The sequence below is a fragment of the Octodon degus genome, unplaced genomic scaffold, assembly GCF_000260255.1.
Source record: "Octodon degus isolate 3935 unplaced genomic scaffold, OctDeg1.0 scaffold00019, whole genome shotgun sequence".
Lineage (NCBI taxonomy): Eukaryota > Metazoa > Chordata > Mammalia > Rodentia > Octodontidae > Octodon > Octodon degus.
The window spans coordinates 4,788,905-4,806,553 of NW_004524595.1; the positions used below are offsets into that span (position 1 = coordinate 4,788,905).

Sequence of the window (17,649 nt, forward strand, 5' to 3'; positions counted from 1 at the left end):
TTTTTTTGGTGGAAGCGGGGATAGAACTCAGGCCCTTGCGTTTGCCAGGCAAGCGCTTATTCTACTGAGCTATCTCCCTGGCCCGGGTTGTTGTTACTTTGGATATTTGGGTGTTTTCTTCTCTGGACAATGTTTATTTTGGCCATGTTGCTCAGAAGGTGCTTCTTACTGACAGCCCTGGCCTTTTCCAGGATTTCTTTCTAATGATGCTGAGCCCAGTTCAGAGTCGGTTTCTGTTTGTCCTAGCCCTCTTCTCCCCCAGCTTTTCATGACCATATGGTTGTATCATTCATTGTTCTCAGGACCTGTGTTCAGTCAGGGCCTTTTGTGTTCTTATGAGTTGGGGGGAGGGGACAAGGGGTCATCCCAGTGTCAGCAGCCTGGGATCCTCCTCCTGGCAGGACTGCAGTGAGGAAGAGGATGGCTATAGCAGCGAGGAGGCAGAGAATGAGGAAGATGAGGATGACACTGAGGAGGCGGAAGAGGATGATGAAGAAGAAATGATGGTGCCAGGGATGGAAGGCAAAGAGGAGGTGTGTAGAAATGTGTGTGGCAAATTTTTAGGGTGGAATTATCTAGAAAGGGGAGGGAATACACTGTTGTCTCTGAGCAGATGAAATCTATGCTCTTCCTGTTAAAAGCTCTAGTGTAAGTGACTGGTCAGGAGTGTACTAAGGAGTGCCAGGCATGGTAGTGCAGGTTTGTAATCCCAGCACTTGGGAGCTGGGGCAGGAAGATCATTGCAAGTTCAAGACCAGCCTGGGTTTCAAAGTGAAGTCTAGGCCAGCCTGAACTGCACAGCAAGACCCTATCTCAAAAAAGGCCAAAAAAAGCTAAGGAGGAAATTGTGTCCAGAAGCTCCCACAATGCTTTTTTTCTTCTCATAAGCCTGGTTCTGACAGTGGCACAACAGCAGTGGTGGCTCTCATACGAGGAAAGCAGTTGATTGTAGCCAATGCAGGAGATTCTCGCTGCGTGGTATCTGAGGCTGGCAAAGCTTTAGACATGTCCTATGACCATAAACCTGAGGATGAAGTGGAGCTAGCACGCATCAAGAATGCTGGCGGCAAGGTCACCATGGATGGACGAGTCAATGGGGGCCTCAACCTCTCCAGAGCTATTGGTAAGGGCTAAGAAACTATGGGAAAGGCTTCTGGTTTCTTCCTTTCTGTCCCAGACTACCTAGCAGCAAACATGAATCTTCATACCTTTACACCTTTAAAGTACTTCCATATCTTCTCTTAAACATCTCTATGAGATAGTTAAGACAAATATTGTCCTCAGTATCTTCGGGATGATGGAGGTGAGTGACCTAAAGTTTAGCAACCTGATGATGGGACTGAAATTAGAAATCTAGAACCTAGTTTTCCATTCTACTGGCTTATGGAACTTCATAAAGAAAAATGGGGAATTTTTTTTAAAGGAAAATGAAGCTGGGGATGGTGGTGAACACCCGTAATCCCAGCACTTAGAAAGAAAGCTGAGGTAGGATTGCAAGTTCCAGGGCAGCCTGTACTAAGGAAAAAAGAAAAACAAACAATGACAAGATTTAAGGTAGTTTGTTTGTTTGTTTTGGTGGAACCGGAGGTTGAACTCAGGCCCTTGCGCTTGCCAGGCAAGCACTTATTCTACTGAGCTATCTCCCCATCCCCAGTGACAAGATTTGACCTGCTTCATATAACATTCTGGAGGAAGTAGTCAAACTTCTTGTGTAACAACCCTCCTTTTCCTTAAGGAGACCACTTCTACAAGAGGAACAAGAACCTGCCGCCTGAGGAACAGATGATTTCAGCCCTTCCTGACATCAAGGTGCTGACTCTCACTGATGACCATGAATTCATGGTCATTGCTTGTGATGGCATCTGGTGAGCACTGGCGAGAAGCCTTCAAATGTCCTTTCTGCAGTAGTTTCTGTATTGCTTGGAACTACTATACGATTAGACCCTAGACAGATTTCTCAGTGAACCCAACCCAAGACAGAGCTGAGAATTTCTATAGGTGGTCACACCGGCCTTAGGTCACCACCTGTGTCCACATACCTTTAATCTGCCTTGGTCAGATTAGAGAAGATTCTGACTGTTGTTTTTGACTCTAGGAATGTTATGAGCAGCCAGGAAGTTGTAGACTTTATTCAGTCAAAGATCAGCCAGCGTGATGAAAATGGGGAGCTTCGGTTATTGTCATCCATTGTGGAAGAGGTGAGTCTAGGGGTGGAGAAAGGAATTCTTCACAAAAGCCAAGGTTCTCTCACCTGAGCTAAGACTAGAATGTGGAAGTACCATTAATTACCAACAGATGCCAGACCCTGATTAAGGTTTCGTTTTTTCTGTCCCTGACTTAATCATTATGGCTCACTGACAAAAGAGGGGACTATTTTGTGATTCGTATTGCCCTCTTCTACCACCCTGTCTGAACAGGGCCAGCCCTCTTATATGACTCTACATTCCGGAGAAGGTGTCTAAACCCCATGGCTGAGCTAACCTGTGCTTTTTGTAGCTGCTGGATCAGTGCCTGGCACCAGACACTTCGGGGGATGGCACAGGGTGTGACAACATGACCTGCATCATCATCTGCTTCAAGCCTCGAAGCACAGCAGAACCCCCCCAGCCAGAGAGTGGCAAGCGGAAACTTGAGGAGGTGCTCTCTGAGGAAGCTGAAGAGAACGGCAACAGCGACAAGAAAGCCAAGAGGGACTAGCAGTCATCCAGACGCCTGTCCACCTAGACTGTTTTCTGAGCCCTCCGGACCTAAGACTGAGTTTTGTCTTTTTCCTTTAGCCTTAGCAGTGGGTATCAGGTGTGCAGGGGGAGCTGGGTGGCTTTTCTTGGCCCATTTCAAAGAGGGCTGTTTTCCACGCAGCAGCCCAGGAGCCTCTGCTGACCTGCCCAGCCGCCTCCTTGCTCCTTTGGGCTCATCACCGGTTCTGTGCCTGTGCTCTGTTGTGTTGGAGGGAAAGACTGGCAGTTCTGGTTTTTAACTCTGTGAACACTTTATTTAAGGACATTCTTTTTTATTGGCGGCTCCACGGCCCCGGCCGCTTGCACCTGCTCTCTGTTGTACACTTTCAATCAACACTTTTTCAGACTAAAGGCCAAAACCTAATTGTGCCCACGGTGTGCTTATTTTCTGTTACCCTGGCCTCAGCATCAGCCACATGGGGGGCATCTAGTGAGCTGCTTCCTGGCTGTGTGACCGGTGCTTGGGTAGGGGACGGACTTGGGGCTGCATCTCCGGAGCTGGCAGCTGTCTGCCCGGCTAGCCGCACACCGTGCACAGCTCCTCCACTTCCTGCAGTCGGGATTAACTTTCTAGTTCCTCCTTGGAGGGAGCGAGGTGTCCCTTGCCTGGCTGGCTGGCCCGGCTCCTGCCGCCGTCGATTGGCTGGCTCGCTCTGCGTCACAATCACTTCCCGGTCATGGCCGGCCTTTCTTGCCACTGCGCTTTCTGCAGACTACGTGTCCCGTGCGGCTGTGCGGCAACGGAAGCGGAAGCGGGTACGGAGGTACCAGCTGGTCTTCAGAGGGGGTTACGGGGCTCCATGAATGGAAGCGGCGGCGGCGGCGGGAGCGGCCTGAGCTGGGGACCAGGGCCAGGGCCAGGGGCGGTCCGGGGCCCAGGTCGCTGCATGGAGGCGGCCCGCGGATCCTGAGAGCAAGGCCGGGCGGGCCGAGCTTGGAGGGGCGGGGCCGGGTGGCCGTGGGCCGGAGGCGCGTCGGGCTGGAGCCGGTCACGATGCCCCGGAGGAAGCAAAGCCACCCGCAGCCCGTGAAATGCGAGGGGGTCAAAGGTCAGGGGTTAAGGGTGGGTGGGGAGAGGCGGGGGTGGGGTCAGTGGACTGGGCTCAGGTCAGGGAGGAGTGGGACTTCTGAGGGATGGGGCGAGCATTTTGGATTCCTGGCTTCCCACCGAGGTATTGAAGGAACCAGAGAGGGTCGACGAGTAGGGGAAGTGCGGTCCATGAGCGCTGGTTCTCCGGTGTGGATGATGGGCACAGCTCAAGAGAGAGAATCCACAAGCCCCCTTTACTCTTCAGTGGATACTGAAGACTCCCTCGACGAAGGACCCGGGGCCCTGGTGTTGGAGAGTGATTTGCTACTAGGCCAGGATCTGGAGTTTGAGGAGGAAGAGGAAGAAGAGGAGGAGGAGGAGGAAGAGGAAGAGGAAGGTGACGACAACAGCGACCAACTCATGTGCTTTGAAAGAGACTCTGAAGGTAGGTTTTGGGGACTAGGTTAATGATTCGTGGTCGCTCGGGACCCTAGTCTTTTAGAGGGCAGGTTAGGTTTAGTTTTAGTGCCCATCACACCATTTCTTGCCATAACTTAGGGCTTAATGGCCGGATCAGTCCATTACTTTGCCCAGGTGAAGTGCTGGGGCCTACCTGGTCAAGTGTGGTGTAAAGAGGAGAGAGGATGAATTACATGGAGCAGCAGATTAAAACTTAAAATGCTCTTTTAATAACTTCCCTAGCCCCATTCCTATATACTTTTAAGAGGTCTAGGGAAGTGATCCCTTTGTAGATGACTGATTCAGGCTGGCCCTTATGTCTGCTCTTCTGCAGCATAAGCTCTTTTTGCATTTGAGGGGTTTTAGTTTCTGGCCTAAGTATCCTTCCTCATTCTTCTCCCCTGTGATCTCTGCATTGCCCTGTCCTAATCTGCTGCACTGCCTACACACTTAGAACCTATGTAAAAGAACCCATGCCTTTAGCCATAACATCATTGGAGCTGGGGTTGTCAGTGGTAGGGCAATTTTGCCTAGTGAGCATGTAGTCCCCAGCTCTTGGGGGACAAAAAGCAGAACTCTTTCACGCTTTCCTACTTCCCACTGAAATTTGGTTCCCTTTTGAAGTGGTTTGTTTTATAATCAGCTTTTTTACTAAGAGGCTCTGACTACTATATAGAACTTAGAAATAGGTCTCGGGTCCCTGTGCATTTTGTGTTCTCATTCCAAGAAGTTGCTATTCAATTTGTAGCTCACTGTGAGCCCTTGATGTTTTCCACTCAGTGGAACAAGTTATAACTCTTCTGTTACTTGGTTAGTGCAGGCTCAGAGGTGGAAAATTCATGTTTAATTTTTGGAGTCATTGTAGGGGAAACTTCAGTCCTTTGGAGGGAGCTAAAGGGATCATCAAAACTGGGAGAAACGTAGGGCCAAACAAGCACTACCATAAGTGAAAACAGGAGTTTGGAATCTCATCCTGCCTCATGTTGATGTTTCTTCTCATGTGTCACCAGGAGACTCTCTTGGGGCCAGGCCTGGGCTTTCCTACGGGCTGAGCGACGATGAGTCTGGGGGCTGCCAGGCACCAAGTGCTGAAAGCGAAGTTGAGGAGCCAGCCAGGGGTCCAGGGGAGGCCAGGGGTGAGAGGCCAGGCCCAGCCTGCCAGCTGTGTGGGGGGCTGACAGGTGAGGGGCCGTGTTGTGGGGCAGGAGGGCCGGGTGGGGGGCCCCCGCTGCCCCCACGGCTACTGTACTCATGCCGCCTCTGCGCCTTCGTGTCCCACTACTCGAGCCACCTGAAGCGGCACATGCAGACACACAGCGGGGAGAAGCCGTTCCGCTGTGGCCGCTGCCCCTACGCCTCCGCCCAGCTCGTCAACCTGACGCGACATACTCGCACCCACACTGGCGAGAAGCCCTACCGCTGTCCCCACTGCCCCTTTGCCTGCAGCAGCCTGGGCAACCTGAGGCGGCATCAGCGTACCCATGCCGGGCCCCCCACTCCTCCCTGCCCCACCTGTGGCTTTCGCTGTTGTGCTCCAAGACCAGCCCAGCCTCCCAGTCCCACGGAGCAGGAGGGAGCTGTGCCCCGGCGACCTGAAGGTAAAAACCAAGGACTAATATATCATGGCACTTATGGGTGGTCTTTGCCATATTTAGATTAATAGCCCAGGCTTTTGTTCCCACAGATACTCTGCTCCTTCCAGATTTGGGTCTTCACGTTCCACCAACTGGTGCCAATTTTCTGCCAGACTGTGGGCAGCTTCGGGGTGAAGGGGAGGGCCTTTGCGGGACTGGATCAGAACCACTGCCAGAACTGCTGTTCCCTTGGACCTGTCGGGGCTGTGGACAAGAACTGGAGGAGGGTGAGGGTAGTCGGCTGGGACCTGCCATGTGTGGGCGCTGCATGAGAGGAGAGTCTAGAGGGGGTGCCAGTGGGGGACCCCAGGGACCCAGTGACAAAGGCTTTGCCTGTAGCCTCTGCCCCTTTGCCACACACTACCCTAACCACTTGGCCCGGCACATGAAGACACATAGTGGAGAGAAGCCCTTTCGGTGTGCCCGCTGTCCTTATGCCTCAGCTCATCTGGATAACCTGAAACGGCACCAGCGTGTCCACACAGGAGAGAAGCCCTACAAGTGTCCCCTCTGCCCCTATGCCTGTGGCAACCTGGCCAACCTCAAGCGTCATGGTCGCATCCACTCTGGTGACAAACCTTTTCGGTGTAGCCTTTGCAACTACAGCTGCAATCAGAGCATGAACCTAAAACGCCACATGCTGCGGCACACAGGCGAGAAGCCCTTCCGCTGTGCTACGTGTGCCTATACCACAGGTCACTGGGACAACTACAAGCGCCACCAGAAGGTGCATGGCCATGGTGGGGCAGGAGGGCCTGGCCTTTCTGCCTCTGAAGGATGGGTCCCACCTCACAGCCCACCCTCTGTTTTAAACACTCGGGGTTCAGCAGCCCTAGGTGCTGCAGGTAGCCGGGCTCTCCATATGGACTCACCTTGAACTAGGTCCTTAACCCAAGGCCATATGGATTAGCTTTGCCCCACCTACATTTTATACAGATACCAGAAGCTACCTTCTACCCCCGCTGGCCAGGGGCTCCACACAGACTAACCTAGGGACTATATGGACCAGCACAGGCAGAGGCCCATATGGACCAGGGGGCCTTGCCTTGACTGATGCACTTCATGAGCTCAGTGAGAAGGGCCTTGTATTTACCTCCACTGCTCCAAGGGGCTGTGGATGAAGTGACTGGGGGACTGCCCAGCCTCTCCTGTTTTAACTTATTTCAGTGCTTTATAATAAAGGAAACACTAACAAAGTTATGTCTATGCTGAATTGGCGATGGCAAGCACAGTTTGCCTCCCCTTAGCACAGCCAACCATACTGTGATGGGGCAGCAAGGCTAGTCAGAGGGAACCAGAGGGAGGCAGCAGTCAGGCTAAGTTTAATGATGGGGAAGTGGGCCGGACCATACACAGACCTGCCCATCCCCTTGCCCAAGGCCCCAAGAAGCCAGAAGTGGTCCAGGGGGGAGCTGTGGTTCCTCCCCAAGGCAGGTACCCATGGTCCCTTAGACTTTGTGCAAAATACTAAGTGTTAATTTGGCATTGAAGGCCAGCTGTGAAAGGGGGGATGATTCTTTGTGCAGCCAGCCCAGAGGGAGAGGGAGGTGGGTTAGGTGGCCCCTGGCCTAGAGCAGAAAAGGAATGGGTAGGTAGGAAGAGGGAAGGAAAAAGACTTCCCCCTAGCTTGGAGGGTACAGGCACAGGGCAAGTTTCTGTGTAAATTTCTCTGGGGTAGAGGGCAGACATCCAAGCAGTGGGGATTACAGATCCTCATCTCCAATGCCCTCGAAGGCGAAATTGCCGTGGACATCACTGGCACTGGCATCTGTGCTGGGACTGCCAATCCCTCGTAAGCTCACAGCACTCAGCTTACTCTGCAACACAGGCAGGGTAGGCGTCAGAAGGCTCACATCTATGAGGCCTCTACAGACACCATTCTTACCACCCTGTCACTCACTGAGAGTTTGACCATGGACTCCCGGCTGGCATCAGGTGACTCCTGGGGAAGAGCACAGGTGTCAGAGACTCATTGGAGAGGCAAGGCAAAGCTGAAAGCCAGGGTACTGACAACTGGAGGTGATGAATTACTTACAAGCAGCGGTGGAGACTTCACTGCTTGCTGGCTGTCTGAGCGTCTCAGGGTACCTCCCACCCGCCGGCGAAGCATCTAGAAATGCACGCAACATTTATGAGGGCAGATCACTCCCTTTTGGATCATTACTTCCCCTCTTCTGAAGAGAAGGTTGGTCCTTAAGACAAAAGTCAGGAAGAACACAATCACACAGCTGATGGGTCCCTGCTTGTCACTTACCTTTCTTATACTGCCCCCTGATTTCTTCACCATCAGTTCATCTACCATGGACTGCAAACAGATGCTCATCATGATAGCCTGAGGGCAAGAGGAGCTCGGGGTCATCTAGAGCCCAGCATCCCTCAGAGAAGGACTCCCATCACATGAAATCCTGGTAGCCCTGGGGGACTCCAGCAGAGGCCTGAAGGTGGGCTCACACCTGGGGGCTGGTGATGGTGACCCACTGTAGCCGATCCTTACTCATGAGGTATTCAAAAGCCAGTTCCAGGCGCACCTCACCCCGGCCCCGGCCTGGGCTATTCGTACTTCCACTGGGCAGTGGCACCTAGGAGAGGGAGGGGAATTACATTGAGTTTACTCTGACCTGTCTCTCCTGATGCACTGCAGCCCATTTTTGAAGCTCAAGGTTTGGCAGACTTCTCCTACCCCAGTAGGCCCCCAATCTACTCACAGAAGAGGTGACCCGCCAACATCGCATGCGGGTGACCCGGAAGGAGCCTTCACGAAGTTGTTGGCCAGGCAGGCGGAGCTGAAGACTGAGCTCACTGTTGCCTGCACTCACCACCACGGGACAGTCCTTCTCTGGGAAGTCAGCCACACAAGCATCAAAGCGCAGATAGCCATAGTGACGCAGAGTTTGGGCCAGACGCAGGAACTAAAAAATGGTCAACATTGTGGTTTAAGGAGTTGGGTTGGCTCAGATAGCAACTCTTTGGAGGGAGATAGCAAGGCAGAGCTCACCTCCTTCTTGGAGACCTTCTCTTGTAGAGATTTGAGCTGCCGGTGCTGCTCTTTAGTGACCAGGATCCAGCCACGCTCAATATCTGACACTGTCTACAGTGAAGACAGGATGGGGTAGGGGGAGAAGGTTCCCAGTCAGTGGTTCCAGGAAAGTGTTCACAGTTAGCTCTGACCAGCCTGACCTTAGTTGCAAAGCTGGGTGACCTCTGCACTGAGATTTTGATCTTATTAGCTTACAAAGTAGGGAGAGTAGAGGTTGTGCCAGGAGCCCTGACAGTATTCTAGTAACTTCCCCTTGAACTGGGAACAAGGACATGAGAGGCATTTTCCTGGGGGAGTGGGAAGTGAGTCATCTTTAGGGCAAGGGTTCTGAGGCAGCTCCAAGCTCACCTGAGCATAAAGCAGGTTCAGGCCAACCCGGTTCTCCATGACATCGTCATCATAGGCAGAGTCCCAATAACTGTGAGGCCAAGGGGTGGAAAGGGGTAATGGGGCTAAGCTCGGGTAAGACAAGAGGTAGAATGGAAAAAAGGGGCAAAATGGGAACAATCTGTGTCTAGTTAGGGGTAATGGTGATATATGGGAGGAAGCCTGGGAGGCCTGGTAGAAATACCCATCACTACTCCCTCTTTCAAGTTACTCTGTCTCAAAATGTGATCTAATAATCCAACCCAGCACCCTCCCCCTTTAAGGCACGGCCCTGACCTCTTCCTTAGCACAATCTTATACTCTTGACTCCGAAGACTGGTAACAGACACATAAGGCAGCTCAAACTCTTGCAACTTCCGTACAACTATAGGTTTAAAAAAAATAAAAATAAAAAAATAAAGCCAAAAAAGGAAAGCATGATGAGACTCGAATTCAAGAAAAAAGCACCCTGAGGAAATACACCAATCCAAGGGGAGACAAATAGAAATTCACTGAGAAACACATTGAAGTAAAGTCCATAGGAACTCACAAGAAAAGGCTCCATCCTCTTTTTCTCTAACGAGGAAGAGACTGAAGTATCCAATTAAATCATCTGGAAGATCCAGCTTTGCAGCCACAGCCTGAAAACAGGAAGTATGGCTCATCCTACTGGCTGGTTCCAATTCCCCATAAACTCCAGGTGAGTGCAGGGGCCTTGCTGAACAAGCACCTCACCTCTAGGACATCCTCCGTCTGATCTGAAGTTAGCACGTTGACCAAAACTTTCTGCCCATTGCTGAGCAGCACTTCCAAGGAGACCTCCTCTGTGGGGACCTGCTGTGTCTCCTGTGTGCATACAGGGATGGACAGGCAGGCCTTTGTTAACACCAGTCTAAGGTCCAGTTCTGACCCACCTCCAATTCTATTTCTAGTGCAGTGATGGCAAACCTTTTAGAACTTTCAGTAGTAACACAGCCCACTGTGGCATGCAAGCCATTGGTTCGTCACCACTGCTCGTGTCTTTATTTTCAACTAACATATAAGCTGTACTGAGGTCCCTCACTCATTGCAGAGGTTACATTCCAGACAACTCCATGACAAGTGAAAATCAGTGAAGTAGCGACGCTGTATTTTAGTATTTATATATATTTTAAAGCTTTATAAACCCTTCCCACACGTTTATAAACCTTCCCCCCACTTTTAAAATCACTTCTAATATTTTTAACCATTTTTTAAACTTATGTAATTTTAGCAATATAAGTATACTGTACGGTACTGCAAAATCCCGCGGTAGAGTGAAAATCCACAATAAACAGTTTAGATTAATATTTTTTGATTTTTTTTTTTTTTTTTCTTTTTTCATCTGTGACTCCAGAAGGGATCCAAAGAGGAGTTCCAGTCTCTTCTCTGGGTTTTATGGAGGCTTCCTTTACCCTTCTGTGTTAGCCTCTTATGGCACTGTGTCAACAATATTTTTTGAAAACCTGTGAAACAGTGAGGCTGCGAAGTCGAATTATGAAAACATCGAGGGACTATCATACATAAGGCTAAGTATGGCAGTGCCTGCTAGTAATCTCAGCACCCTGAGAGCCCAAGGCAAGAGGATCACAAGTTTGAGTCCAATTTGGGCAACTTAGTGACTTAGTAGGACCCTGTCTCAAAATTTAAAAGGGTCTGGGAAGTAGCTTAGTGTAAAGGTCCTGGATTTAATCCCCAGTACCACAAACAAAATAATACAAGCTGGGCTTTCACTTTCTTCAGCAGAAGCTCCATTCTATCAAAAAGTAGGGTGTGACGCTACATACCTATAATTCCAGCAGTTGGGAGGCTAAGATAGGATCACCAGGAGTTCAAGGCCAATCTGAACTCATAGTGAGACTCTCAGAACAGTGAGGACTTTCTCTGTAACCACATCATGAGAATGACATGGTCTTCCAGCAGGTCTTTCCCTTAAATTTGGGTGTCATCCTAAGCCTTACCTGCTGTGCCCGACGCAGGAAACTATTGAAGGTCTCACTGCTCCCAAGCAATGGGTCTTGGCGAACTGCGAGGACAAGAGAATGGTCTAGTAACCTAGAAGATACTCTCGGCTACCCCCAGTCCTCTTCTTAGTAGGCTCCCCCCACCCCACTTCCTGGGCTGATGGTGGCCTGCCACATCTCCCAGCTGGCCTCACCTCACTCACTGTTTGCATAAATTCTTCACCTGCCCCACCCTTGGCTGCCATCTAGTTGAGTCCAGTCTATAGAACTAGGGAAATAACAATGATGTTAATCTAAAGCACATGAGATACAAATTAAGTTCTTCCCACCAATCTAAACTGCTTTAATACTCAGTGTTATACTAGTATTTCTCATATATGATAGTGCCCAAATTTCTTTGCTAATACACAGTTACAAATCCTTTCAGGCTGTTTACTTTGCTAATTAAATAACAGGTCAGTAAGTGGATCCCAGATCTAGAAATTAATGTAGGACCTTCAATAGAGCCAGCTGTTTTTAATCTCTCCCCATGGTCCTGGAAATGTTTTAGAGTTCCTCTAATCACTCACCAGCTTGCATGTACTTCTCTAACTGCTCTCTCCTCTGTTCTACCTCTGCAGGTGTCAGAGAGAAAAGCTTCTTTGGGGGGAATGCAGGAAGCACATTTGCCCCATACTCCTTCCGAAGCTATGTAGAGAAAGAGATACAACCTTTCACATAAACACAGAAAATGAAGGGGAAGGGCCGACCAAATAGCTCAGCAGATTAAAGTACCTGCAGGCAGGCATAGGGTCTGGAAGTTCAATCCCCTGACCTGCCCTACCCCGCCCCGCCAGGCACGCTGAGCCAGCAATTGGCAATTGAGGCTGGGTGTGGTGGCGTGCGCCTGTAATCCCAGCTCTTGGGAGGCTGTAAGTAAACAAGTGGATCACAAGTCCGATCTAGCAGTGGGACCCTGTAGACCCTCCCCTAAAATAAAAAAAGAAAATGAGAGGGAGCAGTCAAGACTCAGTGTTCATCTGAGACTTCCTTGTCTATTTGTTATCTAGGAAACAATAGCTTTTGGTAGAGTCAGCATCTCAAGGGAATGGTTTTTTTTTTTTTTTTTTTTTTTGGCAGAACCGGGGATTGAACTCAGGCCCTTGCATTTGCCAGGGAAGCGCTTATTCTACTGAGCCATCTCCCTGGCCCAGGGAATGGATTTTTAAAAAAATTTTCTTTTTGGTTTTTTTGAGACAGGATCTCTTTATGTAGCTCCAGCTGGATTTGAACTCACTACATAGCCCAGGCTGGTCTCAAACTACTGGTGATCCTCTTGCCTCAGCTTCCCAAGTGCTAGGATTACAGGCATGCACCACAATGCCCAGCAAAGGGAACTGCTTTAGATTCCTGAGTTCTTTTTCTTTTAGTGTGAGCAAGTCAGTCCCTCCACAGTGTGGAGAGGAGGTGAATGGGTCCAAGACCTACAGGGAGCCCCTAAAGTATACAGCAAAGCTGTTCACTGAACTCTCACAGGAAACAGCCTTATTGGGAGCATTTATCTGCACATACAGTTAAGTATGTTCAGAAAGTATCTTAGGATTTAAAGGGACTTTCAGAGCAAGGAATCCATTTTTCAGCTGTAGATACTGAGGAAATTAGATAATTTCCTCAGAACTGCACAACTAATTATCAGTACAACCAGGACTACATCTGAATTAAATAGTGCTCACCATCTGGTGAGGAAAGTAGAGAAACACTGCATCACAAATACATAATAATTGGAACAGCTACACATACTGAACTGAGCCAAAGAACACACAAGGAAAGGGGTGAATATTTACAAGCAGAGAAAAGAATTCAAGCTGCAGGTCACATGGCAGAGGAATGTGTTTTGGCAGATTGGGAGGATTCGGTTTTTCCATGCAGAGGCAAAGGGTGAAAGTGCAGATAAGACGGTAGGAAAATACAAAAGAACTGAATAGAGGAAGGAGCAGTTATTTTGGCAGACATTCAGCTTCTTAGGGAGTTCCCTAGAAATGTCAGAGGATAAAAAACACTGACCCGCCTCTGTGGCTGTGATTAAAGGGGAAAGCGATGAGAGGAAGAATGGAAATAGACGCCCAAGTGCACGAAAGTGAAAACGCTGCCTTCAGGCAGGGGTGCTAGTCCCACCTGCTCGTGCAGGCCCAGAAGCTGGCTGTAGCGAACCCGACAGTGCAGGACTCCATTCACGTGAATGTTATAGGCCTAAGGATACAAAAGCAGGAAAACGTTTCAGGGTAGCAGTCAAGATACTGCTCTGAAAATCCCAGCCGGAAGTTGACTGGCTCAGCTCTGTGCAAAAAACGCGCCGAGATCTCTCAAGAGTTACGTAGCCTAGCCTGTCTTTTGCAGATTCAAGTCCCGAAGCAGAAGGGGCAGTCCAGGGGAAACTCGAGCGCTTGTGCTGCAGTTTCCTTCCCCCAGCGGCCAGTGACCATCACCAGAGCCGCGGCCTAGGTAAGTGGCCGGCCCAACAAAGGACCTCTTGGAGGAGCGACGTCTGTGCAAATCTGAGACGTTAGATACGCTGCAGCAAGACGGCGGCCCAAGATCAGGCCTGAACGATGGCAGCTGGGCCTAGGAGGCCTCTCCTAGGGGTTCAGCCCGTTATCCCCGCCCCGGCCCGTCCAACTCCTGCTGCTCCTCACCACGTAGGCAGAGCCGCCGCTGTCCCCGTTGCGGGACTCAGTTTCAGGAATGGAAAAGTGCATGATCCCTATGGCAAGGCCCACTCAGGCTCCGGACTGTAAGGGCCGCGGCGGCTCTGCACAATCGCCTCCGCTGTTCAGGGCGTCCCCGCAGCCTCACTCGCCATTTTGGGGGGCCTGATATCTGAGGTGGGAAGGCGGTATAACGTCGGCTCTAGGCGCAGTGATCTCGGCATGCTGGGAACTGTAGTCTAAGAGCAAGAAGATACTCTCGGGACTGAAGCCTAAAGTTCAGACAAACCTCTTCGCTACCCGTAGTCGGGGCGGAGCTCAGTGTACGCCGGGAGTTGTAGTCCACTTGATGCTGCGCACGCTAGGAGTCGGTAGTGGAGCCTCCAGCCCAGGTGGCGCTGTAGTCCCATTGACCTCCGAGCAAGGCACCCAGACTGCTCAGTGACTGCGGCGGGCGGAGCCTAGGACGGAGAGTGATGGCTGCTGTGGCTGTGGCTGTTCGCGAGGGTGAGTGAAGTGTTGGACGAACCAACTGGCACACGATCCGATGAGCTCCGTACGGCTTGTGCGCGAACTCGTTTGCGTCTGGTGGTTGCGTTCTGGCGCCACGCCAGACTCCGGTTTACAGTCTCCGGCACGGCCCCGCGCCTCGCACCAACTGGTTCCCGGGTGGAGGGTGGGTGACCCCTCCTTTCTCCGCCTGTCCTTTGATCCTGCCGCACAGTGCGTCCCCACGCGGAACCCTGGGTCGCCTCGCGCCCGGCGACGAATCGGTGGTCATGCCGACCCAGCAGCCAGCTGCGACCAGGAGGCCACCCAAGCCCTCCCGGAGCCTCTCTGGTTCACTTTGTGCACTGTTTTCTGATGCAGACTCGGGATCCGGGATGAAGGCGGAGCTGTCTTCTCAGCCTGGGGTAAGTGAAGCGGCCTGTCAAACGCTACGCAGGAAGTTCTGTCAGTTTCATTCAGCCCAGTTCCCATCTCCATTCCGTTTATTTCTCAGGAAAGCCGAGAAACTTTAGAATCTAATAGTATGTGACTTTGATCCTTGAAGAGAAGCTTTCATCCCTGTGGGATGTAAGTTTGTAATACCTACCATGAGGATGTTAGAAAGGATCGGGGATTTAACTACGTGGGAATCTTGTAAGCCAAAAGTGTTGACATGCCTTTGGAATTGTGGGGGCAGAGCAGTGTCCTATGTCTTTGTCTCAGGGAGGAGGCAGGGAGATGACCCAAGAAGAGAAGCTGCAGCTTCGGAAGGAAAAGAAACAGCAGAAGAAGAAACAGAAGGAGGAAAAAGGGGCAGAACCAGAAGCTGGCTCTGCTGTAACTTCAGCCCACTGTCAAGGTTCGGGATCTTTCTGAAAGGGCTGGGGTGTGGGGCTGGTGGATGGACGTGGTGGGAGAGGCAGGACAAAGTTGCCTTGCACAACTGAAAAAAAGTGAAGAGGTTTAAATAAAACAATAGCCAAGCTTTGGCTGGAGCACCTGTCTGATTTTACTTTAGTAGGGCCAGTGAGAGAACTGCCAGGACCCAGCAGGCAGTTGGAGGGTACTCCTGGTGAGAAAGTTCCAGCTGGTCGGAGTAAGGCTGAACTTCGTGCTGAGCGCCGGGCCAAGCAGGAGGCTGAGCGGGCCCTGAAACAGGCAAGAAAAGGAGAGCAAGGAGGGCCACCTCCTCAGGCCTGCCCCAGTGCTGCTGGAGAAACCCCTTCAGGTATCTTCCCTTCATTTTAAAACCTGTTTTTCATGACCACTCAAGCTTCAGTCTTCCCTAGCATTTCCCCGTCCTCTTCTTCTTGGGTCTCCCTGTCCGCTAGGAGCAAACCACCCACCTCCAGGCTTTTTATGTTTTGAAAACATGACTGTTATCTTTTAGGAGTGAAGCGAGTCTCTGAGCACACTCAGGCTGATGACCCCACACTTTTGAGGAATCTTACTAAAAAAACAGAACGACAACAGGTAGGAATTGGGAAAGAGCCTAGAAAACAAAGAAAATTGCTTAGGGCAAAGTGAGACCCTGGCGAAGGATGGGTGTTTGGGGCAAAGTAGCCTCATTCTTTATTTCTTTTCCAGCTTTATCTCATAACTGGGTCATTGGTCTTTTCCTTTCTTTTGTCAAGGTTCCTACGCGAAAGGATTATGGATCAAAAGTCAGTCTTTTCTCCCACCTACCCCAGTACAGCAGACAAAATTCCTTGACCCAGTACATGAGGTAGGATCCTACAAAATTGTCATAACATCTAAGTCTGAAGAGGTGTAGTACTTAGTAGTAACCATTTACCTGCCCAATTATTTAAGTACAAGTTGACCAAAATTGTATTTTTTATTAATTTTTACAACAGGATATATAAAAATGACAGTTTTATCAAATTATCCAACATAAGAATTAAGTTGTTGAAATGACACCTGCCAGAGTGATAGTATATAAACAAACATACTGCCAGAGTGTTGCTGTTAAGTGGTTAAAAGTGACTAGGATTAGGCATGGTGGTGTATGCCTATAATCCCAGTACTGGGGGAGGCTGTGACAGGAGGGTCATTTTGAGTTGGAGGCCATTCTGGGGTACCTAGTAAGGGTGAATTTAAGGCCAGCGTGAATACGTCATGAGGCTCTCTTAAGAGATAAAAGCAACTGGAAATTTGAGATGGACTCTCTGTGAAGAAATATGAACTTAAGACAAAACTTTAGAGGACTGGGAAGTCTGTGCTAGTACAGGAAGTTCCTTTTCCATCTGCGGGGAAAGCAGTAGGTAAGCAAGTTTCCTCACAAAGTATGTGACACTGCCATCCCATCAGCATCCCATCCTCTGTGATCCACCCAGCCATGGTGCGACTCGGCCTGCAGTACTCCCAGGGCCTGGTCAGTGGCTCCAATGCCCGGTATATTGCTCTGCTTCGTGCCTTGCAGCAGGTATGACTTGTGCTCTTATGACCCCACCTCACCTCAACACTGCCCCAGTTTCTCACCCAAGATAAAGTCTTTGACAAAGAGGAAATGATTCCTATCCTTCCTCAGGGAAACTCCATCCTCCTTTCAGAGACTTTTGAGAGGTGCTTTTGGCTGATCAGTTTGTGTGCTCCATAGGTAATTCAGGATTACACAACCCCTCCCAATGAGGAACTCTCAAGGGATCTTGTGACTAAGTTAAAACCCTATATCAGGTAAGAAAAGCCACAAATTCACTCCTATCTTACCCAGACTTTTGTGGTACTCTTGTTCTTTTCTTCTGAGTTTCCTGTTCTCTGTGTTTTAAAAAAATTCTTTCTCCTTTTTTTTTTTTTTTTTTTTTGTTGTTTGAGTCAGAGTCTTGCTATGCAGTTCAGACTGCTTTGTAATCACTGTGTATCCCAGGCTGACCTTGAGCTCCTGGTGATCCTGCCTTAGCCTTCAGAGAGCTAAGGTTAAGGTTACAGGCATGTGCTACCATGCCCTGCTTACTTTTTTTTTTTTTTTTTTGAGACTGGGTCTTACTGCATACCTTAGGCGTGGCCTTTAACTCATGGTGATCTTTCTGCTTCAGCCTCTCAAGTGCTGTGATTACAGGGATGTGCCACCAGGCTAATTTTAATGTGCTAGTTTAAACTGTAAGGAGCTACACAAACAGCAAGTATTGTTGTTGTAGCTTCCTGACTCAGTGTCGCCCCCTGTCAGCAAGCATGTACAATGCCATCAAGTTCCTTAACAAGGAAATCACTGCTGTGAGCAGCTCCAAGCG

At 50.0% G+C, this 17,649-nt stretch overlaps 4 protein-coding genes and 1 pseudogene across 6 annotated transcripts in view; 3 read left to right on the forward strand and 2 right to left on the reverse strand.

The window, feature by feature from the left end:
• Ppm1g (protein phosphatase, Mg2+/Mn2+ dependent 1G) overlaps positions 1–3,107 on the forward strand; it is a 36,671-nt gene extending 33,564 nt beyond the window's left edge. The window contains exons 6-10 of the mRNA XM_004627402.2: positions 402–533; positions 889–1,123; positions 1,736–1,865; positions 2,096–2,198; positions 2,497–3,107. Of these exons, the coding sequence (XP_004627459.1) occupies positions 402–533; positions 889–1,123; positions 1,736–1,865; positions 2,096–2,198; positions 2,497–2,697 (801 nt within the window). The 3' untranslated portion in view covers positions 2,698–3,107. The remainder of the gene's footprint in view (positions 1–401; positions 534–888; positions 1,124–1,735; positions 1,866–2,095; positions 2,199–2,496) is intronic.
• Positions 3,108–3,484: 377 nt separating this feature from the next.
• On the forward strand, positions 3,485–7,058 carry Znf513 (zinc finger protein 513). 2 transcript variants are annotated; one of them, XM_004627403.2, is made up of 4 exons: positions 3,485–3,787; positions 4,034–4,213; positions 5,238–5,825; positions 5,912–7,058. In XM_004627403.2, exons 1-4 carry the CDS (start codon positions 3,733–3,735, stop codon positions 6,736–6,738), a joined length of 1,650 nt encoding a protein of 549 aa, XP_004627460.1. In that variant the 5' UTR covers positions 3,485–3,732; the 3' UTR covers positions 6,739–7,058. The 2 variants fall into 2 exon arrangements, with proteins under 2 accessions (XP_004627460.1, XP_023566919.1); XM_023711151.1 differs by lacking the exon at positions 3,485–3,787 and having other exon boundaries at positions 3,837–4,213.
• A 101-nt stretch (positions 7,059–7,159) lies between these two features.
• On the reverse strand, positions 7,160–14,198 carry Snx17 (sorting nexin 17). 2 transcript variants are annotated; one of them, XM_004627404.2, is made up of 15 exons: positions 13,919–14,198; positions 13,401–13,475; positions 11,816–11,933; positions 11,244–11,308; positions 10,000–10,110; positions 9,815–9,905; positions 9,562–9,649; positions 9,247–9,316; positions 8,857–8,949; positions 8,567–8,770; positions 8,315–8,440; positions 8,116–8,193; positions 7,897–7,971; positions 7,762–7,803; positions 7,160–7,678 (listed from the first exon to the last, which is right to left on the reverse strand). In XM_004627404.2, the coding sequence occupies exons 1-15, from the start codon at positions 13,979–13,981 to the stop codon at positions 7,565–7,567; spliced, it is 1,413 nt and encodes a 470-aa protein (XP_004627461.1). In that variant the 5' UTR covers positions 13,982–14,198; the 3' UTR covers positions 7,160–7,564. The 2 variants fall into 2 exon arrangements, with proteins under 2 accessions (XP_004627461.1, XP_023566921.1); XM_023711153.1 differs by lacking the exons at positions 13,401–13,475; positions 13,919–14,198 and adding an exon at positions 13,290–13,367.
• On the reverse strand, positions 10,626–10,737 carry LOC111815688 (annotated as a pseudogene).
• A 68-nt stretch (positions 14,199–14,266) lies between the features above and the next one.
• The window catches only part of Eif2b4 (eukaryotic translation initiation factor 2B subunit delta), a 5,134-nt gene continuing 1,751 nt past the window's right edge, over positions 14,267–17,649 (forward strand). Inside the window, exons 1-9 of the mRNA XM_012513841.2 lie at positions 14,267–14,437; positions 14,801–14,844; positions 15,143–15,278; positions 15,438–15,647; positions 15,810–15,892; positions 16,054–16,145; positions 16,730–16,844; positions 17,019–17,095; positions 17,557–17,647. Of these exons, the coding sequence (XP_012369295.1) occupies positions 14,407–14,437; positions 14,801–14,844; positions 15,143–15,278; positions 15,438–15,647; positions 15,810–15,892; positions 16,054–16,145; positions 16,730–16,844; positions 17,019–17,095; positions 17,557–17,647 (879 nt within the window). The 5' untranslated portion in view covers positions 14,267–14,406. The remainder of the gene's footprint in view (positions 14,438–14,800; positions 14,845–15,142; positions 15,279–15,437; positions 15,648–15,809; positions 15,893–16,053; positions 16,146–16,729; positions 16,845–17,018; positions 17,096–17,556; positions 17,648–17,649) is intronic.